This window comes from Gavia stellata, chromosome Z (assembly GCF_030936135.1).
Source record: "Gavia stellata isolate bGavSte3 chromosome Z, bGavSte3.hap2, whole genome shotgun sequence".
NCBI classification, from domain to species: Eukaryota; Metazoa; Chordata; class Aves; order Gaviiformes; family Gaviidae; genus Gavia; species Gavia stellata.
The window spans coordinates 14070480-14097773 of record NC_082637.1 but is presented as its reverse complement, the minus strand read 5'-3'; the positions used below and the strand labels follow the sequence as shown (position 1 = coordinate 14097773).

The 27294-nt window shown below is 41.1% G+C and overlaps 2 protein-coding genes across 2 annotated transcripts in view; both read left to right on the top strand.

Annotated features, from left to right (window-relative positions):
- Window positions 1-12706, top strand: part of RANBP3L (RAN binding protein 3 like) — a 31984-nt gene extending 19278 nt beyond the window's left edge. The window contains exons 10-15 of the mRNA XM_059833617.1: window positions 212-311; window positions 1439-1569; window positions 2495-2615; window positions 3251-3393; window positions 6679-6871; window positions 12293-12706. Of these exons, the coding sequence (XP_059689600.1) occupies window positions 212-311; window positions 1439-1569; window positions 2495-2615; window positions 3251-3393; window positions 6679-6871; window positions 12293-12336 (732 nt within the window). The 3' untranslated portion in view covers window positions 12337-12706. The remainder of the gene's footprint in view (window positions 1-211; window positions 312-1438; window positions 1570-2494; window positions 2616-3250; window positions 3394-6678; window positions 6872-12292) is intronic.
- A 7374-nt stretch (window positions 12707-20080) lies between these two features.
- NADK2 (NAD kinase 2, mitochondrial) overlaps window positions 20081-27294 on the top strand; it is a 31378-nt gene continuing 24164 nt past the window's right edge. The window contains exon 1 of the mRNA XM_059833397.1: window positions 20081-20461. Coding sequence (XP_059689380.1) covers window positions 20081-20461 — 381 coding nt within the window. The remainder of the gene's footprint in view (window positions 20462-27294) is intronic.

The window sequence follows — 27294 nt, the reverse complement described above, 5'->3', positions numbered from 1 at the left end:
TTGGTGGAAGAATGATGTACTAGTTTTATGATAATAAAATAACTTCCACTAGAGACTAAAATTGTATAATATGGGTCAGTTCTTACTCTTAAGATACTAAAATTGCTAATCTTCAGCCTAGAATTCCTTAAATGATTCAATGTTCTGTTTGATATGAAGTAACATAGCCATTTTATTTAAATAGGAATTCTTATTTCCCCTGTTTTTCTAGAGTCCTGAAAAGCATTCCAAACCGTGTGATGAAGCTGATTCGTACAAAGGAGAAATAACATCCATGTACATAGAATCTTTTCATGTCCATCCACAAACAAGTAAGCATACCCAGCAAACAAGTATAGTTAGCTTTATTATTACATGTTTCACTGTATCTTAGAGGATGTCAAATGATGGGTGGTCAATAATTTTCACCTATTCTCAAGTTATCCAGTCACTAGTACACTTGCAGTATGTGCCAAAATCTGTTCAGAAAGTTTATGACGGTTTGGTTTATGACATTTGAACTGGACAAACTTCAGAATGAATTATCTAAGTTACTCAGAAAAGGATAGAGTTTTACAGATGATTATTATTTATTACAGATTATTACTATTTATGATTTTAAAAAATGCAGTGAACTTTGTGAATGCCTTTTGGACTGCATTTTTGAACTACAATTTTAAGCTGTTGGTTGCTTGTATTTTGTGACTGCTCATATAAATTACTTTGCCATATTTGTATCCTAACTGTAGGATTGAAACTTCTATACAGACAGATTTCAAGGGTTGTTTGTGCTTCTGGTGTGAGCTTTTGTACTAGGCAAGCCATGTAAACTTAGGCTGTGAGGGAATCCCAAATAGGCCCCTATCTTGAGCCCTCTTGCCAAATTTTCACCCCTCTTTACTAATGGATGTATTGGATCTTCTTACTTTGTATGAATATTCTTACAAGTAAAAAAAAAAAAAAAATAAAGCCTATGGAAAACATACACAGATTATGCAAATATACAAAATTTTGTAACAATGTTGTTCCTTTCAAATCTTGTCCTTTCGTGTTTCTGTCAAATTCATTGTATATGTGTTACTATTCTGAATATTAGAACATGTGTCTTTCATTATTTATTAATCCGCACAGCAATATGACAGACCAGTTTCCTTTGGAAAATCAACTTCTAATTATTTAGGGCTTGTTTCTGCAAGTTGTCTCTTGGGGCAAACCTCTCCAACTGCAGAGTGCCCTGTTCAATTCAAAATGAGCTGAAACAGGTGAGACATTGTCCAGTATTCCAGCCTTTTCTTTTTTCTCTTCTATTCACTGCTTTGGCCAAAACCTTATTAATAACACTAAATAATAGCAGACACCACAGGGATTACTGAAGTCACAGGCCATCTTATGTGCTAGTTTTGTTGTCTTGAATATATTCCCTGTACAGAAAGGATTTCCTTTTTTTTTTCCCCTACAGAAACAGCTTTGTTGAGGAATGCAACACTAATTGAATCAGCAGCTGCTTGTATTTCCAAGCCAGTGGAGAAAATTCAGTTAGATAAAGTTGAAGTTGTAACTGGAGAAGAAGCAGAACACAATGTATTACAGGTGTGTATTTCATAAAGCCTTGATGGTGAGCAGTTTTGTTGTTGAAAAGAACATCTAGATCTATTACAGATTGCAGCAACCTGAAAATAACTTCAGTTTATATTTTAAATGTTCACTTTTTTAAGATATGCCTCTGATAACCCATTTTTTATAGGCTGATATTTTCTTTTTCATATTATATTTGTTCATTTTATAGTCCCTTTCAGTAAGAGACTGCTTCAGAACTTCATTCTACAGTTGTATTTTATAAGCATCTACACCATACACCAGCAGTAACTAAAACTTCAAAATTGGCAGTGATTTGAGTAAAGATGTCTTCATGACAAAACTTTTTTGGGAAAAAAGCAATGTGTTGTCTAAGTAATTAGTTTTACAGTTAATCTAAAATACCAATTATCCTTCTGGCCCAGCAGGATCTGGGCTATTCTTCATCTTCAAGCTGTTACTTTCTCAGAAAATAGCAATGATGTATATGATTTTTAAAATCTTAACATTGAAAGTTACATTATTTTATCATTGATTAAATATTCTGTCTTGTCAGAACATGTAAGTTTTACTCCCTTTGGATTAGTACTGGTATCCTGGGCTGCGTAATGTTCTACTGGGTGAGGGAATAGGATTGTAGAACACTTGCAACAAATTCAGCTGTGTTAGTGGATACCACAGATGAAGAGTTAATGAAGATGAAATAATTGAAAAAGTAAACTGGGATTCATGCTGAATGTTTTCCATGACTAGCAGAAAGTTTAGCACAGATCTGCGAGCCATTAATTTTAAATAATAATGGTGATATATCTATATATCCATCTTGGTATACATGCATAAGGATGTATTAAAAGCCATCTCAAAAGGATTAAAAACATAACGTTTTAGAACCAATAAAATTAACATTGGCTAGCAAATTCCACATGAATTTCTCTTTCAGATCAACTGCAAGCTCTTTGTATTTAATAAGCTTTCTTTAACCTGGATTGAAAGAGGCAGAGGATCCCTGAGGCTTAATGACACTTCTAGCAATAAATGTGGAATGTTGCAGTCAAGGCTAAGTAAGAATTAAATAACACAGTAACACATACACCATACACAAAATGCTAAATAACTTGTACTATTGCTTGCCAGAATAAGTTTATTTCAGAACTTTAAAACTGAGTAGCTAGTTTCATTTAAGTCGAGTTGCTGAGAATCTTTTTAACATTGCCTGGTGAAGTTAGCTGACTTATGGACTGAGGCACTGGGCATTTTTCACTCAGTTTGTGCACTCAACACTTGCATATGTTGTTAGGTTCTGTGTATTTCTACTGCAGTGCACCTTTAGTTCAGTCACTAGTCTGACAGTTTGTTCTTTGCTGATTCTGCTTTTCCAGTCACTTTTGTGACTTTTCCAGACACTTTGTTTCAAGTCACTTCTGGAATGTTGTTTTTACTGTGCTGTCATTTTTTGTATTGTATTGCACAGTTTCAGCAGATTATTTGCTTTGTATGGCAGATGTATTGAAAGAAACTAACATATATTGGTATTTAAAAAAATTTTTTTTAAAAAAATCTCACTATGTCAGGTTTTAGACCAAATTAAAAAGAGTAATTAATGAAAATATTAGCTGTATGCAAGTGGTAGAGAAAACTGCTGCAGTAAAAATGAAGATGGTTCCAATGAGTTATCATATAAACCTTCTTAATTTAGTTATGCGAAACCAAGGCAGCTTGAGACTGATTCTCAACACCCGACTCTGGGATCGAATGGTTATAAAAAAAGCCAACAGAAAGAGCCTGTGCTTCACTGCAACAGACCAAGAGGACCACTCCATTCAAGTATTTCTAATTCAGGTAAGCAAGAGATTAATACCCCACCCAAATCCCCGTTTATTCTAGGATTCGGAAGACTTGCTGAGGCTTTGGTTTTAGCAAATGGCCTTTTGTGCTCTGTCAGGCTATGCTTAGCTTAGCTGCTACATGGCTTTTACTATGAAACGAGTTAGAAGTGCTGTCCCTTGGTATTTCAAAAAAAAAGGTGTGAAGATGGGATACCGCCTCAGGACAGACATTTCCAGACTCACATACCACTGATGGAATGGATATCATTCCAGGGTCATATGCAGCAATTACTCTTTCTTACGAAAGCAACACTGTAAGAATTTCTACACAGGTAGTTACATATTCATAAGTTACTTTGGCACAAGGCAGCAGCTTTCTGCCACGGTTCTCCACACAGCACTTGCAATAATCCATCCGGTGTAGGACCTCCATTTCTCAGTTGAGGAGAACACAGATTTTGTGACGTCACCCTATGTAAGACAATAGTCTTGAGAATCCTGATTTTCTCTAGCAAGGGCTAATAAGTTGAGGATGGAAATGTGGTGGACTTATTTCCAAATAGCACATATGTCCTAGGTTGGGAAGTGAGAGCATCCACGTGAGTGTAAGGGTGTCTCTGGTTTCCCCAGTAGACTTTTCTGGGAAGGGTTCAGGCTCCTGTGCAAGAAAAATAAATCACCACTTCCAGGAAGTGTCACATATCATACACAAGCAAAGTACTATGCACTGTATATGCAAGCACTGTAAGTCTATCACATCCAAACAGTGATTGACTTAACTATGGCTGTGCTGCATGGCTGGTCTGCACATGAGAATGAAACATGTTCTAGATTTCCAGATGTGCTGCAGTTTTTCTAGCATGCGTAGATGTAAACTTTCCTTTAAGTCTGTCCTGGCACTTCTGGACAGTAAAAAAAAAGACACATATTCAGAAACCAAGATACATGACAGCTGTATATGTGTGTGGCAAGGGTTGCAGGCAGCTGGTTATACAGTCGTCACTGAAGCAGCTGGTATCCATCCCTACAGCTGGTATCTAGCCAAACTAACACTGAAACTCTTGAGTGTGGAAGGCAAATAGGTCAATGCGTGGAGACACCCAGCAGGCATCACCAAAGCCTTGGCACGTAAATGAGGCTGGTCTAGTAGTCAGTGGAGCCCACTCCTCCAAGGCTCTAGCAGATATTTTTAACTGCCATTTAAATTTGTTTTCCCCATGTTGTAAGAATGATTGGTACATTTAGTTCAGGGATGTTATCCAAAGGGCTTCTCTTGAGTGAGGGAGAAGAGTCATATGATGGTGACTACAAAGGAGGCAGTCCACAAGACTTCATTAGGTTTGTCCTGTAGTATTCACCCAGGTTTGCGCAGAGGGCTGACCCTGCCCCCTCCCCTCACACTTGTTTCTCCTTCCTCACTTTTGGTGGCATTGGAATTTGTACAGCTATGAGTGAGGCAGATCAGAGAACTGATCTGGCTGGTTTTGTTCAGTTTTGCTGTTAGTTTTTTAGCTTGATTTTATTCACCTGTGATTGCCCTAATGGTGGTACTGACATAATGGAGAGGGTAGAAATGGAGAGTCAGAGGATGTGTGCAGGTGAGTCCGCCCCTCTTGGCAGAAGCTGGAGTTCATATTAGATTAAAGTGACAGAGGAACTCTGGCTTTTGAATGAGTAAGTAGAAAGCTGCAGGTGAAATTGATCAGACTGAATAGGTGCCTTTTTCATATTTATGACCCTACATTTCCTGAAAAGCCGTGTTATCTTGAGAGCTTGAATTTGTCCACTGGGAATTGCATTTGTAGTTGAGACACCTGAAGAACTCTGAATTGCTTTCTTCTTTGCTGGGCTGCAGGGAGAGAATTGTTTGCTGCTGCAAGTCTGGGTAGCACAGAAGACAACACTGATCTGCTGCTGCTTCCCAATTTGCATAGATTTTCCACCTGTACACACAGAAACGTGTCATTCCGATCCAAACAAGACATATTTCTTCCTATTGCCAAGTGACACAGATAGAAATTACTCCACATGATGCACAGAAGTGGAGAATTGGGCTACAGAAGACAATATGCATTCAGTTACCCTCTGGTAGATGATTTGCTTCATAAGAAGACAAGATGTACTCTACTGGCACTTCTGACAGTGCCCAAATGTAGTGCTTTTAGGAAGCACAAGCAAGCATGGCCACTTTGTTTGCTCTGTGCACCTCATAGACCCCCAGCATCCATAAGTCTTGTATTAGGCATGTGAGAGTATGCACCCCTATTGGTTTCGTTCACAATCTGTTTTATGAAATGATCATCCCTGAATTTTTCTAATTGCTTTTTTTAAACTTTTTAAACTTTTATTACTATTTTTTGGCCTGTTGTTTTTAGTTTATACTGTCTGTTCCCACTCTCTCCGGAAGCAGCAAATTCTAGAAGTTCTTACTCACTCTGTGAAGAAGCATTTTCTTTTACAATGATCCTCTACTGCTTTCATTAAGCGTACTCTAGTACATTTATTGTGTGGTCTGATGAACAGCCGACCATATTCAGTTTATTGACCACTTTTATAATCTTGAAAGCCTTAAGTTATACCCCCTTCTCATCCTTCTCTTCAGACTGAAGAGTCTCAACTCTTTGTAAGCAGCTGTACCACACCCTTGATCATTTTTGGCGCTCTTGTCTTTACCTTCTTTAATTCTGTTATATCCTTGAGATGTGATGACCAGAACAGAACACAGTACTCAGGACATGGCTGCTTGAAGGTTTTATGTACTGGCAAAACGCTGCCTTGTTTAGTTCTCAATAACCTTCTTGATGATGCTCATCTTCTGTTCAACAATAGCAGCAAAATTCATGGTACCTTTAGATTTTATAATCACAAACAATTTTTGTAGTTACATTTTAAAGTTCTTATTTATTCTGTAAACCAAAATGCAATACATATATTAACATTCCAGTGCTTTATTATTTCTAGAATCATATTCAGGAATTGTCTGGAATATCAAGTACTCAGTACAAACTGAGCCATTCTTCAGGGGAAATAATGATTTTTAAGCTTATGTTTCTTGTAACTACAGAGAACATAATCATCAGCTACGTATTATAAAACTCAGACCACTTAGAGAAACCTGACATTATTTGTATTTAAATTTATTTTTTGAAATGAATTCTTAAGTGTGACTCTTAAATGGATTGTTTTGATTAAAAAGGACAAAATACAGCTTTTTTGAAAATTTCCTAGTTAGCTTCTCTGTGAAAAATAGATAATTTTCTCGGTTAGTTTGGACTGTGTGCATTTTTATGTTCTTCAGGCAAGCTCAAAAGACACTGGATACCTGTATGCAGCAATACATCATCGCCTTGTGGCATTGCGAATCTTTGCTGAGCAAGAGCCAGATGCTAATCAAGTAGACACAGAGTCAGAAACAGCTTTTCAGCCATTAAACTGCGATAGTGATGATGAAGATGACGAAAAAATAACTCAAGTGAACAGCAGTGGATCTGGTAAGCAGAAATTTTCCTGAGAATGCTGTAATCCTTTCAGGGTATTTTCTTGTAAACAATGAGTATTGTACTTTTTTTTTTCATGTTGACTATAAGTTTCATCTGTTAACGGATACCCCTTTTCAGGGAGAAGAGGGTAATTCCTTTTAGTATTTTGACGTACTACTGTTACAATGCAAGGTTTTGCCAGATGAAGTATCTACACATCTTTATAGCAATGGAATACTCCTTTGACAAAAGGCTGAGGGTTAAGAAATTTTAACGTTGTCAAGCTTTACCTAAAGGTTTCTTCAGTACATTTAAGTAGAAATGACTAGAGGTATTGAGATACTAGTTGTTACTTGAGTAAGTGAAAGTTGAGTCCATTCACATCAGCGCTTAGGTAGTTATTAATGGCTTCAAGCATAATGTGTTTACTAAGACATTTATTATCTTCATTTAAAACTCTTCATTTAAAACACTGATTCTTGATCAGCTGTAACAAATGTGTCACTAGGAAATTTGCAGGTCAAGATTTATGCACCAGTTTTGCCAGCTTTCTTCAACATAACAAAAATATAGGCTCCTCAAAGCGAAGCATGCAACTAAAACAAGAGATGAGGGGCAAGCTGCTGACTTAATCCTACTCTAGAAGCTGTTAGTACAGCTCACAACAAGGCTGGGGTCACATTTGCAGAAAGCAGGGCAGAAACCGCTGTCAGAGTTAAAAGCTCTTCTATCTTAGCAAAAGACAAGTCACGTTCCTGGGGTAAATCCACTTACTTGTGCCAAACTGCTACGGTGGATACAGGAGCTGCCAGTTACGTTCAATTTTCTAATAGAAGGACGACAGCAGGCATGTTTGAGTTGTTGCTCATAGCATTAGTTTCCCTCTTCAAATGAGTAATGTACTGTCCTTATATTATACACTCTTAACAACTATTCAGCAAGAATCAAGTCATGTGTGAGTAACAGCTATGAGTGACTGCTTAAGGAAACAAGTCTTTTTTCCCCTTTAGGCAAATAGATTGCAGTTTACAGTTCTTGCTCCATTTTTAATTGTTCTTTAACTACATTTCAGTAGCATTCAGTGCTCTAAACAAAGCATGATACTTTTATACAACATTTTCTCACAAATACCTTTTTTCTGTTTAGGAAATAGGAAAATTGTAAGCTCTGAGAACTCCCTGGACTGCTCCCAGATAATCAAACATTCCCTCTGTGATTCCTAAATAGTCTCTGTTGACTTTATAAAGAGTTTCTGATAACTTGAAAACTCTGGATGGAGCTTGATTCCTTTCCAGTATTATTGATGATAAGAACTCTTTGTTCTTTTGGGGGATAAAAAAAGAGGGGAAAGGCAATGTCAAAGCAGCAAAGGAGCACAGATTTACAAGTTAAATATTTATTTTGATTTGCAGAGACTTCTGATACAAATATTCAGATGGCAGCCAGCAAACAGATTCTGAGATATGAGTGTCAGGTGCAGTGTTTTCTTGACCTTTTAGTTTAAGCGTCTGTCTTTCATTTATGTCCAGTTACTGACAGCAGTTCTAACAATACTTTACAAGTGCTTTTTCGATGACTTCTAGCATTTCCGGCGTATCTTAATCTCTTCTATTTATCTTAATCTCTTCTATTATTCTCAGAGCCACGAGGTTTTAATCTTGCATAGATTTCAGTTACTGGTATCCAAGTCCCACTTTACATGCAGACATTCACATCTTACACATGCCTGCCCCTGGAACGCCCATTTCCAAAACAGGAAGAAAAATGTACCTCATGGGTTTTGAACAGGGTGAGGTCAGTTTTAAGTATCAGCATAGAAATGTCCATGTGGATGCAAGAGATCAGATCCTGCATATCTAAGAGCATTTGTTTAAAGCTTTCATTTTCATGCTTTCCTTTTCATTGAAGGATGTGTCTGACTAAGTCATCTTACTTTTATTGGTGTAACTCAGTTTCAGAGATTACCTCTCCTTAAGACTACTGTAAATGTTAAGAAGCGTAAGTTCTCAGTGACCATTTCATGACAAGGAATACAATTAGAAAGTATGCCTGCATTTTATTTCATTCCATTCTACTTGTTTTGTCTCAAAAAAAACCCAGTAGTCCTTTCTTTTCTTAATACAGGCAATTTCCTTCTTGTTAAACTCAACTTACGCCGTTCCCTAGATTATGCTATATATTTCATGACACTATAAAAGACAAAAATAGGTAACAATTAGCTTTGGTGTAAGAGACTGAAGAAGAAAGCAAATATGATACACGTAATAAGTGAAGCATTATGAACATTGAAGTGATTCTATATGTTTGCAAATAATTTTTGTAAGAATTTTTTACACAGAATTCTTCACTATAACATCCACAGGATGTTAATGCTGTATAAGGATAGTATATAAGGTAGTAGAGATATTTCTCTGTTTTACAAATTCAGTATGGACATGTATTCCAATATTTTTTAAATTTTTAATTGAATTGCTTTACTTTCAAGTAGAGATACTGATTCCATAAAGTCATAAAGAGTAAGTTGCTGTACCTGATATTTTTATCCGATCATATTTCACCAGTTACAGCTGTGTAAATCTATGTCAAAAGAAACAGAACAATTCATCTTTAAACACATTTTAAGAGCAGATGGGATCAATAACTCTCTGAGAAGTATTCATCTTTTCCCACAGACTACAAAGTGAACTGGAAAGGTGAATTTAGACTAGACAGCAAACTTCTAGGCTAACTTCAAAGTCAAGCAAATCTCTTCTTCCATTTCTTTCATTGCTAATTCATTTCTCTGCTAAGTATTGTAACCATGTTTGCCTCCAGTCATCTTTGTAATGCCTAGCTGAGGAAAGATCAGGAGAATTCTTTATTACACATATGAAAAATTTTCTCACTAAATAATTTAACAAATAAAACAATGAAAAATGCTGATAGGGCAACATGTGAATGATTGGACCAAGGGTGCTCCCTCTTCAGGGAAATGCCACTGGCCTCAGACAGTTGCATAACTCTCCCTTTTTGTTTTTCCTCTCCTCAGACTTGTAAACCTTACATTCTTTGCTGTGTGGTAGATCTGCTTCAATAAACAGAACAGAGAATTCCCCTTAGCCAGGCATATAGAATAGCCTAGTAAGGCAGCACGGTCTACTGGTAGGCAATGATTTGAACCTGACCCCTGCGGATAAAGAGGACCTGGCAACCCATAGGTCTGTGTCCAGGGCATGTTCTGCAATGAGTCACATAATGTCTAACTGTTGCCACTACCTCCTCCTGCTTGCCAATAAATCTCAACCATCGATTTGGGGCTTTCCTGTATGTTGGCAGACCTGTGTCAGGTATTTGTGCAAAGTCTTCTGACTCCTCTTTCTTAAGCACGTTGACTACAGGTAGTTACAAATTCAGCACGTGGGAGTACTGAGTTGTACTGCTAATATGCATACATTCCATGTATAGTTACTGGATAGACGGCTCTCTAACGTAGACACTGTGCAACTCTTGCAGGGTGCCCGTCTCTTTCCACTGGCGGCACAAACAAAAAAGGTACCTATATCAGGCTCAAAAAATCATCCTGCCAGAACATGGATCTGTTTGAGCCCCAACACCTAAGCTTGCCATTGGTAGCAGGTGATCTGAAGTCACTACTTAGACCCATAAGTGACTAAGATGTCTCCGAAAATGTTACTCCTTGCTTCTGACACTTCTAAGAGATTTTTCCATGTTTTCTTCATAGTTGTAAGGAGATTCAGTCCTTGCTCCAAAAGAATGCATTTTGTTTACATTTAGAAACAGGTGCCGTTTCCATCATGGTCATCAGGAATAGCAGAAGGTCCTTAAAGTGTTGTAACGCCATTAGTATTTAGTAAGAACTGTTACTCCTTACAGGCATAAGGCATTTCTTTCACAGGGAAGTATGAAATGTCAGTCATAGTAGTAGAATAGCATGGGGTTACAGGTAGGATAGTTCCTATGATTGCCATCCTTCTCCCTTTTCTGATTTTGCAGGAATTTGTTTATTTTTATCCCTGAGGGGGAACAGAGAAGCTGGAAAAGTACATGTGAGGGACAAGGATGACAGTGTCACTAGGCAAAGAAATGACTTATGCATTATTTCTTGTACTGCACCTCACCAGTAACTCTCTTAAATCTTCTAACTTCATCCTGAGTGATTGAGGTGTCCTCTCTTTCCTGGCATGGAATTTTTGCTTAGAAGCTATTAGGGTGAATTCAAAGATGCTGGAGTCTAGGACTAGGTAATTCCCAAGAAGTCTCTCCATACGTAGCCATAGACCTTAAGAGAAAACCACAGTGTGCAAAGACATAGTGTGTCCCATATGGGTCCACCAAGAATTGCATGGATTTTGGAGACTACTGGTGTTGAGAGCCAGACAGTATCACATCACAGAAATGCAACCTTTGTGCTATACACATACCTCCCGTGTTGGCCTCATTAGGACTTTTTCATCTTCTGGTGTTTATCAAGATTTAAAATGTTACAAGAGTTTCTCTTATTTTTAAGTAAAATACTTTTGAAGTTCTTAAAGGAACTACTGTTCAGCAACACCATAGGAACTCCTGAAAAATTGTTACCTATGTTTGACGTTTCTTGTCAATTTAATTTAAATTCTTACCAGTTGTTAAGGATTCCAAATCATAAATCTAACACACACACCCACACACCCACCCCTGATAGTGATTAAAACTGAGGAAAAGTTAAGAATTATCTTCTTTGTTGGTGTCCCAAGTTTCTGCATTCTTTGCAGCATGTATCAGTAACACCCAAAGAAGAGAAGACAACCCTCAGATTGGCTTTAAATGCTGAGATATCAGGATGGGGGGGGGGGGGGGGGGATCAGATTTAATATTCCGACAAACTCAAAGCCTTTCATTTCACTTGTGAGAGGTTTAAAACTTCTAGTAAGTATTTAGCAGTGGCTAGATAGTAGCAGCAATTTTTAAGCAGATACTGCGATAGTGATATTATGTGTCTGGCATTAGTCAGCTATATGTACTTTTTGCTGATTAGTCATAGTCATGGAGGTTACACACCAAAACACCCCTAGGTACTTTATCATGACCAATGAGTTCTTTGAAGAGATGATGGATTTCTCACAGTTTACTGACCATCTGTTATGAAGTGTTAAAACAGTGTTCCCCTTACAGAGCGAGATGATTTGCATTCCAGACACATTGTCCTATCTAGATACCTGAATCCTTAGTGCTTATGTGCTTGTCTTTATTGACATGGGGGGTCACAGGCTTCATTCACTATTCACATGCTCAAATATTTGTGAATAATCCTGTGTTATCTAGTTAGATATTTACCTAAACCAGGAACTGATCATATCCAGACTTTAACCTACTGCTTTGGTATTATGAAATGCTGGATTGTTTCAAAACATGAATATGCTCAAATAAGCAAGATTTTTTAAAATTATTTTTCAGATCATTCTGGATGGAACCGCAGGCAGTCCGTAGTCTGCTCATGACACCTACCAGAGGTTACAACACCACGGCTGGGAACTTACCTTCCCAAAATGTCTAAGCTGACTCATCAGTCCCTGGGAGGAGGAAATCAGATTCATTTTGCTTTATGACTTTTAAGCAAAGATTAATTTTAGGGACAGCATAAGTTTAATACATTGAGAAAGAACTTGAGATGCACTTTTGAGGATTCTAATTGGCCTGGTTTGCACTGAGATAGGAATGACACAATGGCTTCCAATATCTAAGAAATGTTGCAAAGGCTTCAGATTTTAGAATGAAATATATTTAGATGCATTATTAAAGTAAGGAGTTTTATAGGGAATAAATGTTTATTCATCATATTGATGGATAAAACCACATAACCATAAACTAATAATATACATGAAGAGATATTTGTTACTTTTCATCTGTTACTTAAAAGATACATTTGGAAAGCTTTAAATCAGGCTTCTCTGAAAACATTTATTTAAAAACATGTGTTAACACTCAGCATCCTGTTTGTAAGTATATACAAGCAGAACTGGGAGTGGCAGTTTAGAATAGCCAAGGCCTATAGAAACCAGCCTTCTTAACAAGGAGGGGGGGGGTTCTGTTTGTTTTGAAAATATCTGGAGTTGTATTCTGGTTGTAGGATTTCGTTAAAGGGCAAAGAACCACCATCAGCTTTTACAGTCATAAGCACCCGGAGAATTCACCATGAAGAACTCCAAGCCAGTTCTAGGGGGCATATGAGCTTTAAGGTCTAAAATTGTATCTGCTTGCACTCATGAACACCTTTTCAGCTGCACAAAGCAAGCACTTGCACTGTTAATGGTCCATTTCATATACACAAATAAATGCATGCACAGTATAACTGGATATCGGCATTAAAATTTCTCTTAAATGTGTGAGATTATCTGAGATTACTTCTGCTTTAGCTGTAGGTATCCCTAAACAGCATCATTCCTTAAAATAGATGAGTGTGTTACACATCCTAATACGTGTGATAATCCCAACTCTGCCAAAGACCCAGTCACTCTGTAAAAGGGATTCTACAAACTACTGCCTTCTACTTAACCATTCTCATGAGGAATTAGAAAAATCAATTCTCTCTGTTGCCACCTGTGAATGAAGATTTACCAGAACATTCATAAGCCTGTGCACAAGACAGACACCATTTATGCTCTGTTTCTTCTATTCATTCTGTCAAAGAGAAAGAAAATATGTCTGTAATCATCCTCCTGCAACTCTCTGCTGCCTTGCATATTGTTGGTTACCAAATATTCTTTGTCACCCTCAGAGCTGCAACAATGTCCTGAAATATCTGAGGTCCTCTTAATTAAGGTAATTGTAACAATTTCTCATTCTTAAAAGCTGCATCACACCTGAAGAGTCAAATCACAATTTAGTTTTCCCGTCTGAGCATATGTATGAAGTTGGAAAAATACGAGCTTCTTTCTAAATTCTCAGTGCCCTGTCAAGATTAGCACCCCAATGAAGCTGAACTAGCATCTGGATTATGGTGAATCTTAGACGGTCTGCCAAAATTAGCACTTGTCTGATATTGATTTAGCCTCTGGATGACAGTAAGCTTAAATGGGACTGGATTTTTGCCTTCAGGAAGAGGGGAGTGCTTCACAACAGAGCACCTGTGGCAAAGCACTGGGATTGTCTTTGACTCTTTAGTCTGCTGATAACAAAAATGTTCTTTCCATAACTAGCTGTACATTGTGTCCTTGTCTATCATCAGCCTCACTCCTGACCACAACAATATTTGCATCACTGATCTTCATATTTCATTGCTGCAACTCATACTCAGGAACAAAGCTCCATGTTATAAAAACAGGAGTTGTAAAACACAGCAGCCCTATGTATTTAGCAACAGGTCACGGCGATAACTTTGCCCTGGAGTTCAGCTGGCTATGCACTGAATGCAGAGTTTGATTTCAAAGTCTCTCCTGATAATCAGAGCCTTCCATGAAATAGGATTTAAGCACCTGAGTGTCATTATATCCCTCTAAATTCTACTACAGCTTTAAAATCCTTGGCAAATGAAGGCGCGCTCCAGAGCAGGCACAACAGAACTTTTGCAGACACGGGACTTGAATTTTGTCATTTGCTCCCACAGCATGAGGAACAAGACTTATGATCGTTCACAAATAAACAATATCTCTTTCGATCTGCCTTTTCCCAAGACTGTTACATATACACACAACTATACACACAAACACACACGCTCATGCACGCACACACCCCACCCCACCCCCACCCCCTTTAAACATGAACCTACGTCTCCTAAAAGCTGAGGAGGAAAAGAGATGTTTTAACTATTTTTAAGAGTTTGGATACTGTGGTAATAGAGGACATAAAAATAGATGTATGTGCAGACATATTTATGGTATGAATTTTTACTCTTGGGATCCTAATACTTTATTTATTCTATTTAGTCTCATTGCACTAAAATTCATTGTTTCTCAAGACTGAAGGTATGCTAGTATGTAATATATTAATTTGGTTTTAAAAATGTAAAGTTTGTCATTTTATGACAGCTGGAGCAACCATTTCTGTGCCTGAACAATAAACAATTTTCTTACAGCTTTAATTTCTGTCTAACTATTTGCCTTATTTTGTGCGCCACTCAGAGTTTCTTACAGACAGTTCCTTCCATGCTGCAGAATTTCAAACCTGTTTTCCTAAGGAAACAAGATTTAAACAGTTGTGTCTATCTGTCAGACCCACTTCGAGCTCACTGTTCAGTTTCAGAAAAATTGGATGGGAGGTAGAAAGCTCAAAGACAATTTCAGTTCTTCATGACAGTTGGCAGTTGTTGAGTGACAGAACTCAGAGGAAGGTATCCTTTGAGGAAGTTTCAGGGTAAGCTTGGTACTTCCTGTGGGGCTTGTGGGGCTGAGTGATGCATTCCTGCTTCTGAATGCGCTGAGGCATTTGCTGGGAGGGAGGAGAAAGGAAAACCATGGAAGGATGGATATGTGGGATTACTGTGGCCTGAAGAGGGGTGTAGGGACGTGACCCAAATCCGTGTGAAACTAGACATCACTAATTTTGCTGTTTGTGGAGCAACCCGTTCTTCTATGGGGTTTTTTTTTTCCAGATTATTTATTTATTTATTTATAAAAAATCCCAGTCATTAATTTATATACATAAGGGATGCAAAGCTGGAAGCTCTTACATATTATTGCAGTAATAATTTTTAAAAGGAGGGAAAAGTAGCAATTCCTAATATAAGGATACATATGTACACATGATTATGAGTTTCTGGCAAAATCTACTTGGATGGGGTAGCCTGAACGGCTTATTTCATGTTCTGGAGGTGTTTGTATCTCTTCCTAAATCTTGTCACTCAGGTTTTTATGTCACGATCTTTAGTGACCTCTGAACTAGTTTTGGCAAACTGTATGAAGTTAAGAGTTTGTTAATGTCTCTACTGAATGAACGAACACAAGGAAAACGTTTAGCTCAGTGCTACTGACAGCCTGTACAACATAGGCAGGAAACAAAAAGAGCATCCTCTTTTCCACAGCTGGGTTTTAGAGGATCTGCTGCTGGGGCATGCTGGCAGGAAAATCTAGAAGCTGCATACATGGCCTGTTCTACAGCAGTTTTCTGTCTAAAAAGTGGAATCACAGAACCACTAAGGTTGGAAAAGACCTGTAAGATCATCAAGTCCAACCATCAACTAACACCACCATGCCCATTAAACCATGTCCCACAATGCCTCGTCCACAAGTTCCTTGAACACCTCCAGGGATGGTGAATCCACCACTTCCCTTGGCAGTTTATTCCAGTGTCTCACCACTCTCTCAGTAAAGAATTTTTTCCTAATATCCAGTCTGAACCTCCCCTGGCACAACTTGAGGCCATTTCCTCTTGTTCCGTCACTCGTCACTTGGGAGAAGAGGCCAACACCCACCTCTCTGCAACCCCCTTTCAGGTAATTGTAGAGAGCAATGAGGTCTCCCCTCAGCCTCCTCTTCTCCAGGCTGAACAACCCCAGTTCCCTCAGCTGCTCCAGACCCTTCACCAGCTTCATCGCCCTTCTCTGGACATGCTCCAGAACCTCAGTGTCTTTCTTTTAGTGAGGGGCCCAAAACTGAACACAGTATTCGAGGTGCAAAGTTCAGATTCCTGAGTCATCTTTCACAAACACCATTCTTATAAAACAATGTGTCTGCAGCAGTTTGAGCATACTCAAATTGCTTCTGAAATGTGGAAGTCAGTGGTGTTAGTCCACTTCAGGGATGGTGTAGTTTGCTTTTCATAAACAAAGACTGGGAGGAAAAGTAGAAAAGTAAATTTCTGTTAATTAAAACGTGTTCTAATGGAAGCGTGGACAAGAAAGCTTCTTTCACACGAAAACTTCTCATTTGTTTTGTGTGAAAAATTTTCAATAGTTTCCATTCATAAGAATAAATGCATTTATTTTGCCTTTTTCTGAAGCATCCTCCTCTATTTTGGAATTTATGAAGCAAATTATAGACCCAACTGTGTAATCACTGATGAGAATACATACGTTGCAAGGAAAATGCAAATGCACATGGATCTGGGATCAGAAATTCAATCAGACCACACCTGCTAATGTGTTCATCCACCTGCTTTGTCAGATTCTGATGTGTTGCACGAGTGACCTGTTCTCTAAGCATTAGTCTGGAGTTTTCCTCTGAATAATCAGAATTAACAGCTGTGGTCAGCTGCACTCAAAATCTGAGGACTCAGGTTTTGTGAAATGTTGTTACCATGATGGTCAGTTTACCTCCTCCTCTGTGAATGCAACTAACACTGATAGCATTATCATTTTCAACACAAAGATAGCACTATCATTTGCAGATACCAATAGTACTTAGGGGCATATAAAGAAAGTCTAGAGAATGTGAATGATTGGGATTAGTTAATTATATAACTGTTTATTAATTAAATGATCACAAGAAGGCATTACTCACAGTCTTCAATAAGGAGTAGAAATGAACAGTTGTCCTAGATTGTAACTGCACTAGAAGGAATATGTACACGCTTTTGGATAAAAAAAGGCTACATTTGGAGACCTTCTCACGTAAAACTGCTGGTACAGTTGTGCATTACCAGTTTTGCAGCCAGTATGACAACTTAGGAATAATTTAGTGTTTACATAGACATTTTCCCAGTCACATTGTTTTGTAACACAGAATAAATTATTTTATTACAAAGGGTTTTTTTAAAATCCACTATAGAGCTAAGGATGCCTGGCTTTCTGTTGATTTGTGTCTTGAAATTTACCTCATGTATTATAACTCCTTGGTGTCTAAAATGAGCATTACTCTGAAGCGTTTTCCTTACTGCAGGCAGTATTGAGGTGTCCATTTCCATGAGGAATTTTTAAGTACTCTGTGCCCAAAACAAAGTTGGTTGTGGTCAGCCAAGGGTTTAACAAGTTATTACAGTGTCCACTCGTATCCACTAAGAATACCAGGCTAAAATGCCTGCACTTATTAATTTAATTCTGTATGAACAAATCTGTCTCTTAATGCACTGGGTATATTGCTCTGAAGTCATTGAAGACGGGGCATGAAGACATGTTGTATGTGACAAACTGTGAAGATTTCAAAATAAGTGTCACTTGACAGAAACTTGTGTCTTGTTCCTCTCTACCAGGTGTATGTTCAAATCAAAAGGTGCAGTAAGGGAGAGATTAAGTAGTGTCTGTTGCACATTTTATAAGTAGGTCCATTTACAAAGTAAGATGGAAACTGTAAGCAATGTTCCACAAACTATTTTATATGTTATGGAAAGTTTAAACCTTATTCCACAACGACAACAGCGTGTCAGACGATTGGTGTACCCTTCAGCTAGTCTGTCAGAGACTTCATTCTGGGGACCCTGGAAGAATCACTTCATGCTCTGTGCCTCAGCTCTGCTTCCAGAACGTTAAGATATCATCTACTGTTTCAAATTTACATTTAAAAATATGTATTTCATATTTTATGCTTATAATGCTTGCCGTAGGCATTAATTCAAAAGACCATAACATGATAATTGCATGGCCTCAGAGTAAAATAATACTCCATATTCAAGCTTGCCTTAGTGGTTGAAGCTGATTTGTCAAAAAAGGATCAAAACAATTCCACATCAATAGGTAATACACAAAGCACAGAATCCTACAGGTGCAGCTCAATGGTCAAGTAAGTTATAAAATAGATACCATTCAGAGCAGAGCTGTAAATTTTCAAAACCTCTTATATCCTTTTGGTCTCCAGGATCTTGTATTATCTACGGCTTTGTACAATCCTGAAGTTAATGGTTACACAGAATGAGGCATTTTCTGGTTAGCAAGGGAATTAGTTGTGTTTAATTACTCTCCTGGTAATCTGGTTTGTGGTAGTTTCCTTCAAGGCTAAGCTAATCAGCAGATAGAAAATCCTCCTACCCATCAGTAAAGACTGCAAGGACCTTTTGCATTGTTATACAGGAGTAGGGGAGACCTGAAAGGCTTTAGCTACTCCCGTTTCTCAAGACTCTGTTAGCAAAGCACTGCAGAAGGGTGCTGCGCTGGCAGGTAAAAGCCGCTGCTTCAGTCTCTCCCCACAGCGAGAAGACGTGACTTCCCCCAGGGAAAGGTGAGTGATGACAAAAACGCGCATAAATGAGGCATTCAGTGCAGAAGTAGCGTCTGTGAAATTCAACACCTGAAAAGGCAGTTATTAATGATGATGTAAAACCCCCACAGTATTTCTAGATAGCTTGCTTACCGTATTAAAAAGGCACTCAGGATCAATTACTTCCTTTTTTTTTTTACCTGGGCTCGCAAAACGCAGACTCAGACGCGCTGGCAGGCCTTGTCCCCAGCCTGCTGCTTCCACCACCCTCCCTCCTCCCGCCCCACACTGTGACAAATGTAATAAAACCAGAGTAGTCATGAGATGGCACTTCTCAAACCACGTCTTTCCCATCAGATGCTCACAAAACACAGCATTTAGTCCTTTTAAAACAAAGAACCTGTTTTTTTGGTAACTTTCGAAGTCCTTTTCCTCAGCCAAGTTTAAGAAGGAAGCAAGCCCGCTTCCCGGCGAGGCACCTCACCGAGGCCCACACGCTGCTCAGTCCCAACTCCTGTCGCCGTCAGCTAACACAGAGGACGCAACTGGCTTTGTTTTACAAACCCTCAGCACAGAAAGGGGCCGAGCCCACGGCCGCGAGGGACACAGGAGCTGTCCCTTTGGGGCGGGGGCGCCGAGGCAGCCCGGCCGCGGGGACCCAGCCCCTCACGGCCGCCGGCGGCGCCAAGTGCGCGCAGGCCGCGCGCCGGCCTACGTGCCTCCAGGCCCGTCCCGCCCGCCGGGGCCGGAGGTGGGGCCGCCGAGGGGAGGGGGTGAGGCAGAGCCTGCGCGCCCTGCGCACGCGCAACTCATGCTCCCAAGGCGCGGGAGGGCGAGAGCTCCCCACGCGCTGTCCCCGCCTTCCCGTCTTCGGGCCGGCGCGGTTGGTCGAGGCGGGCGCATGCGCACGGGGCGCCGGGCCCGGCAAGGGAGCGGTCCCCACCGCTCCTGCCCCGCCCCCGCGAAGGGTGGGTGTCCAGCTGCGCTCTTCCGTATTGGTGGAGGCGGCGGCTGCGCGCGGGGAGGGGCGGGGCGCCGCGGCGCGGCCGTGCCATGTGTGTCGAGCGCTGCCCGGGCGCGGAGGCCGCCTCAGAGCGGGGGCAGCCGCCGCCGGGCAGCGCTGCTCCCTCCCGCCCGCCGGCCGCAGGCTCCCGCCCCGGGCGGGGAGCAAGCCCGGGCGATGTCCTCCGCGCGGGGCTTCCGCTACGGCTACTTCTGCCTCGCCAGCCGGGCGGCCGCCCGCCCTTCCCCGCTGCTCTGCCAGCGGGCGGCGGGGGCTTCCTCCGCTCTGCCGGGGCTGCCGCTGCTCGGCGGCGCCCGCCGGCGCCTCTTCGCCCTCCGCGGGCTGAGCCCCGCCGCTCGCTGCGCGGCGGCGGGGCGGGCGGCGGCGGCGGGGCCCGGGCCGTGCGCGCCGCGGCGGCGGGGCTGCGGCGGGCTGGGGGCGGCGGGCGGCGGGTTCCGGCCGTCGCGGGTGGCGGTGGTGGTGAAGACGACGCGGTACGAGTTCGAGCAGCAGCGGTACCGCTACGCCGGGCTCTCCGAGGAGGACCTCAAGCAGCTGGTGAGCGGCGGGAGGGGGCGGCGGTGCCGGCCTCCCCGGGCGCTGCCGCCGGCGTCGCGGCGGGGCCGGGCTGTGGGGACGCGGCCGGGCGCGGGGAGGCTTGAGGGGTTACCAAGGCGGTGCCCGGGCTCGGGGGGGGCCCGCCGGGCCGGGGTGGCCGGAGTGGGCCTGGGGCTGCCCCTCGTCCTGAGCCGGTGCCGGCGGGGGCGCGGCCACTGCCCGCGCTCGGCCGCTGCCGGGCGGCTGTGCCCGTCCCGCCGCCTCCCCGGGCCCGTGAGCCCCACTCTGAGCTGGCGAGCGGCGCCGGCCGCCGCCGTAGCCGGGGAGAGGGGCTACGGGCAGCGCCGCTCACCCGCCCTTCATGCATCTATTGCAAGTTACCGAGGGATTTGTGTAGTAAGCGTGTTTGGGTTTTATCCTCGGAGCGATTCCAGCAGCCTTCAGCAAGCTGCAGCTTTTTTCTTGCAGCGTCTAAAGGAAAGACTATATCAGGGAAGTGCATGCCGAGGAAGGCACTATGTTGTGAAAATGCCCTCTGAGACTTCGAGAGGACTCATTTTCAGTTCCTCCTGCTCCTTTGCTCCACATCCCTGCGTTGCTTCCTCTTTTCATCCTTCAGGTATTTTTCTAACAACTCCTCCAGCTAAAGAGCCAAATCTCTCATTCACATCCACCTGTCTGGCTACAGTTTTTAGAAAAGACTTTTTCTTTGGTCTTTAAGAAACATTCAGTGCAAAAACAGGTGGTTGTTCCATTAATGAAGGTATACTAAGGAAACCAGGTATCTCTAAGAGTCGATACGTGCACCCAGTGTCGAGTCTCTTCACCTCCACCGAGCCGAGTGACCCCATCCTATCCTCCGTATAGCCTGTGACTGTCTCCTTCCAGTGCTCATCTGCCACCAGTGGGTTAAAGCATAGTACCTGCTGGAGTTACTTTGGTTGCCAGCAGTCTGTGCAGACCAGGTCATGAGCTTGTAATATCGTCTTTGTTCCGAATAAGACCATTAATTTAGGTCTGTCTAGTCTTTGGTCTCTTACAGCTGGAAATATTTTAGACCTCTATTCATCTGCAATGCTTGGATTAAACTTGCAGATGTGCTTAACTTAGGTAGCAGGCACAAATGCTAGGGTTGCATAGCCTTGCTTTGTAAAGCACGAGGATTAAAACTACAGAATCTAAAGCAAGATAGTTCTTACATTTTTCTGCGTAGTTCAGTTGGTCATCCACCTCCTATGGAACTCCTGTCCAAACATTCTTACATATTTTTGTAAAGCTCTCTAGTCAAATTTCATATGGCACCAAGTTTAATGTGGAAACATCAGCCTGTGTTCTCATTCTCACCTGCATGTAGGTTCCTGTTGCTGAGGTGTCCCCATACTTCCTTTTATATGGTGGCTATGGAAAAGCAATGTCTGTCACAGTTCATCTGTCAGACTGCTTTTCTGTCTTCATTTAAGCTTCTTTTGAGGAAGCATTTCTTGCTGTTAAGTATAGAGAATCAGGATGTCCTCAGTGCGCAGCTAAAACCAAGAAAAACAAAATGGCGTGTTTGGTCACCTTTCCCTGACCGCTTATGTACAGGCAGGACTGGGACAGTGAATCGGTTAGTGAGCAGTGCACATCTCTAAAGGTGCTGTCGACAGAATGTAGGGATAGCTGCAGTTTCTGTTCTCCCAAGAATGCATGTTTTGTGCGATCGGTGAGCTGTATCAGTCTGAAGATGCATTTTAAAAAAAGTAACTGTGAACGCAGAGCATCTGATAGCAGTAGTTACAGAAATGCTTTAGAGTTTGTCCTTTTGGAGAAATGTACAGGTATAAGATAATTCTCCATATTTGGGAGAATTCTAGAACTTTTATTCTAGGACTGGTGCTTTTTTTAATCTATCTTTCCCCTGAAAATACCTCCATGTGAGGAATTGCAGCAATAAAACTCATAGTGTCGCCAGGTAGACAAAGCCTAACTTGCCTAACTGTGTATGGCAATATTAAGTTTGGCTTTTGCCATATGGGTGGGAATACAAAGATTTGTGCGAGAACACTCTGAAATGCTCTTCCAGAATTATATTTTTGAAACGGGAAATAAGAAAGGGAAGGAATTCTCCTTACTGCCTGCTGCTCGAATTTTTTAGCTGATCTGTAAAAACTTCTGTATTTACATTCTGCTGTGACTCTGGTCTCATATTTTTTCCTCAAACTTTGAGCTAATGGCAGCCTCAGTAAATATGTTAGGTGACGGTTCAGGAGACTCTTACCCTCTCTGTTGTGGACAGAGATCCCTTCTTAGCAGAGTGATTGCTGCAAAGTGTCCTTCCCCCTCTGTGCTGCATCCTTTGCGGGCAGCTTGGGAACATGATGTGTTTTGCTTCCTGAGGTTAGCTGCACGCTGTGCTCCCTGTGTCTCTGCTTCTCCTGGGGACACGTCAGAAGCTGGTCCCAAGGCTGTCGGTCTCCGAGAAATGAGGCCAGACACTGCCCTTGGATGTACAACGAGTCCCTGCTGCTGCTGCCCAGGGTGATGCTCAGTTTATCCTGACGGTTGTGAATTGAAGCGGTCATGAATCCGGTGTGGGAGCTCAGTCACACCGAACGGCTGCACAGAAGGAGGGGTGGGAGTCGAGGCTCACACGAAAGCCTGCTGCTGGGGTAGCAGCAAAGAGCGAAAGCAAAAGTGCATCGGAAGGGTTTGGCTCTCCTGACGCTGTAAGCTGCTAGCTAACGCAGACGGGGAGGTGGTGGGGATTGTGTTACATAGCGGTGGCTCAAACTCAGGTCACCTTAGAGCTGGCTTGTGGTGTGGCAGCATCGCGGCGTGAGGGAGCCCGTACTAGCGGAGGAGCCCGGTGCTGTTGTCATCTGTCACGGATCTTCAGATGTCCCGACGCTGGCTGTCTGAAATACAGAGATTCAATTTCAAGGCAATGTTGGAGGCTTAGATTGGAGAAGCCGTACCTGGGCTTGTTTGCCTACTGGTTGTGAGTAGAAGAGATGTTTGCAAGTTCCTAGAAGATAACTGGTGTCTCTGCTGGGAAGCTTTGGATTTTAGTATAGCACAAATAATGATCATCGTGGGCTTAAGTAGTTGTGCCTGATCACCGAGACAGGAGAGCAGACCTGAACTTAGCTGTTGCATTAAGACAGAAAATGCAGTAAGTCACTTAATGCAGAAGTGACGCTGCATTAATTAGATGGGATTTGTTCCTTATTTAAGGACGCTGAAGATGAATCATTGGCATATGATATAGATCATAGCATATATCATATATATTATATACTATATAAATCACAGTATACTCCCAGAGGCAGAATATCAAAGAATCGAAGCTGGCTGGCTGACACTTGTAATATGCAAGAGAGGCCCTGAGCAGCTGTGGTCTAAATACTTCCGTGGCCTTTCTTTTGGACACATCAAGTGAGTTGTACTATACAAACACTTAAATGTTGCGAAGTTGAAGCTGCAAGGTCACGATTCCCGAGTTCTTTGTGCAAACAGAGACGGTAGAGGTGAAGAACCAGTCCAGACAGCAGAAGCACAGAACAGGTGGGGGAGAGATGGAGAGCAAGGGCAAATGCTTGAAAGAGTGTTTAGTAGATCTGTGAAGGATTAAGTCTTTCATTGCATCTCTACATACATGTTATGCGTGCTTGCTCCTTCTTGCAGCAGATACTCTTAAACACTTATGAGTGGGTCTTTTTAAATCTGTTCATAACTGTACCTAAGCACATCTGACTATCATGATTAGTATTCTGATTCTGAACTATTCTGAAAAATGTAATTAAGCGCTCTGAACACTGTTGTACAGGGGAGGTTTTCAGAGTCTTTAGTTTAGAAGGGAGATTAGAGACATATAAAAAAGAGATATTTCTCTTCTAATACCAGGAGAGAAAAATGCCCCAAAATGACCCAGCACTTTTTTAAGTGTTGCATCAGTGAATTCTGTGCATCAAATCACACAAGGAGTAATTTTGTTTGCCTTCCTGAGATTTAAAGAGACTGATTTCTAATATTTGCAGTTACCAGCTTTAAGTTAAATAAAAATACTAGTCATTTTCCTAAGTCCCTACAAGCAGTTTGCTTATCAGAAGTGACAGCAATTTGAATTTCTTCTGGCCTGGTTATTGGGATTGGCATCTAAATATGGCTGGTTACAAAAATGAATGATCCAGTCAACTAATGCTGAAGGCTGCTCTATGTCCTGACTGTTTATTTCACTCTCTGCAAACTCACGCAGAGCAAGCGTTGCCGTTGTCCTTATGTAAACTAAGAGGATTTAATATCTCAGTAGTAGATAAAGCTAATTTCCTGAGTCCTGTTTTTTTGTTTGATAGCACAGTTGAGATGCAGCTGTCGACTTCTTGCTACTGGAAGGTATTTAGGGAAGATGAACAATTTAGCTGTCCAAACATACTTCATACGCAGTTTGAATTACTTTTGAAAATGCCTTGTCAGATGAAAAGTTGTGTTCATTTTGGTCTTAATTGGAGGAAGATGATTCAGTGTGGACCACAGCTGATACTCTGTTGTGGCTGGTTTATGTGTCTTTATTTGGAGTGGGAAGGGAGAGCAAGGAGTTGGAGGTTTGGAACAAGCTGGGGCTCTTTTGGACCGCTGCAATAAATTGGCAGGGGTGGTCATCTCAGAAATGGGACGTTTCCTGAAAACTGGTATCTGGGTAGAGAAAAGGTAACCTGTTAGCAGGATATTGCCTCCCCTAAAAGAGGCATGATGTGAACTCATCTTCAGCATAGGGCACCAACATACTGAGCAGGGCTGGTCAGGGAGGAGGGAAGGAGTGTCTCCCCACAGGTAGGAGAGCTTCAGCTGGAGCTCGTATGTTCTTGTGCACCAAAACAAACTCCACAGAACTGTGGAGGGTGGTGGTGGGTCTGTGTGTAGAAGAACATGACCCCTGTCCCCCCCCAGTTTCTAATTTAGATGCTTACAGCATCAGCTGTTAATAAGCTGCACATTAAAGTTTTCGTGTTTTTTAGAAAATTCACTCTTGGAAGAAATGTGCTATTTTACCTGTAACTTGATAGGTGATTAATGTTTATTTTAATTACAGGAAAAAATCTTTATCTTCTTTTACGTCAAATGGTGAAAGATACATTTATTTTTTTTTTAGTATCACTTTTGAATTATGTTTCCTAAGTACTAGTGTTTCAGGTTTGTGAATGTCACACCACCACCCCAAGGTAGGCTTTTGGAAACCAGCCAGCTATTTCATTCTTAGATTTCTGTTTTAGAGAACTGCACTTGAATCCAGATGCCTGTGATCCAGTAGAACTTTATTTAGAAAATGTTACTCAAATATTTTCAAAACACTAGGATTTTTACAGGTGCAAGGAAGGTAGCAGAAGGAAAAAGTAATATGCAAACTTCAAAGTTCAACTGAATTCTGATTTTAAAATGAAATCAGATAATTCAGCAGTCTTCAAAAAATGTGTTTTAATTTTTTTGTGGAAAAAAAGTTGAGCTGTTCTAAAAAGCAGTAAGTATTAGAGTATTTGCTCCTATGTTCTCTTGTGGATCCAAATGTACAGTGGTACATTTGAAGGCAGTATCTTTACATAGAAACTTATTTAATGCATGAATTGGTACTGTGAAGCTTTTCATTGTTCTGTTGAATTCAGACTACCCATCTCTGCTTATTTTATAATGTGAATTGTCTCAGTAGATGCTCTTCTAGGGAGCACATAAAGTATTTAAAAACTGGTAGGATTGTACTTCGCTCTACCTCACCCTGAAAAGAGGGGAAAAAATACTATCTCCATCTACTGAATTTGAAGCATACAGAATTCAAGACAGAGGTTATAGTACACCAAGATTATATAAAGCTAAAGACATGTTTTTTCCAGAAATAATATATTCAAGCTAGTCCGCTGGAAACTGAGATAGGTATAAATGTTTTTCAAGTTACACAGTCACAGTGTGCATTTGTTTATCTTTACCTTTGAAATTTGATATACTTGCATCAATGTTAAGTAACTTCAGTTGCATTTGCTTTATTTAAAAGTTCCTTCTACGTTGTTGTTCTGTCATAAAGGGAGTCTGGAAAAGGATGGAACCAAATAGGATGTAGTAATTCCTTTTTCCATAGCATTTGTTTTTTCCAGCACACCATCCAAGTATACTCAGTCATACATAGCAAAAAGATGTAAAAGTAGGGCATTTCAGTGTACCTAAATTCAACTTTGTGGACTATCTCACCAAGCATCTGATACTTAACAGAGCTGAAAAAGGCTGTCTTTTGGAAGTGATTTTAATATTGTTTTTAAGTACTTAGCATTATGTTGGTGTCCTGCTGAATTAATGAGAACTGAATGATTGAATTGCCTGGATTGCACTGGGTTTCTAGAAACCTGTTAGTGCAGAAAGTAGTTACTGCTCTGTTTGTAGTTAACATGACAATTTGTTCTGCGTTAGCCTTTGAATTACAAACCACTCTGTGTATTCTTCAGCTGTGGTTAAAATGACAATAATACTTTGATGTGGTAGATGAAGAATTAGAAAACAGTTTATGGCATTTTTACTTTTGTTCATGTGTAGATCAAACTCTTGCCCCAAAGCAGCATTTCTGTGAAGCTTCAGGAGCGTAGTGTTGCCAGATTCACTTACCAAGTGAAGAAATTATTGAAGTCAGCTGCTACAGAAGTAATGGCATACAAAATGCTACAATATGCAAAACACTTCATATTCCTTGCTTTATAGCAGATATAAAGGCAGCGTTTGAAAGGCTGCTGTGATTATTTAATGGAAGTGAGGGGTCTAAGTTGCTGCAGAAAACAGTGAGGGAAGTACAAGGAAAAAAATTTTCTAGCTAAAGCAGC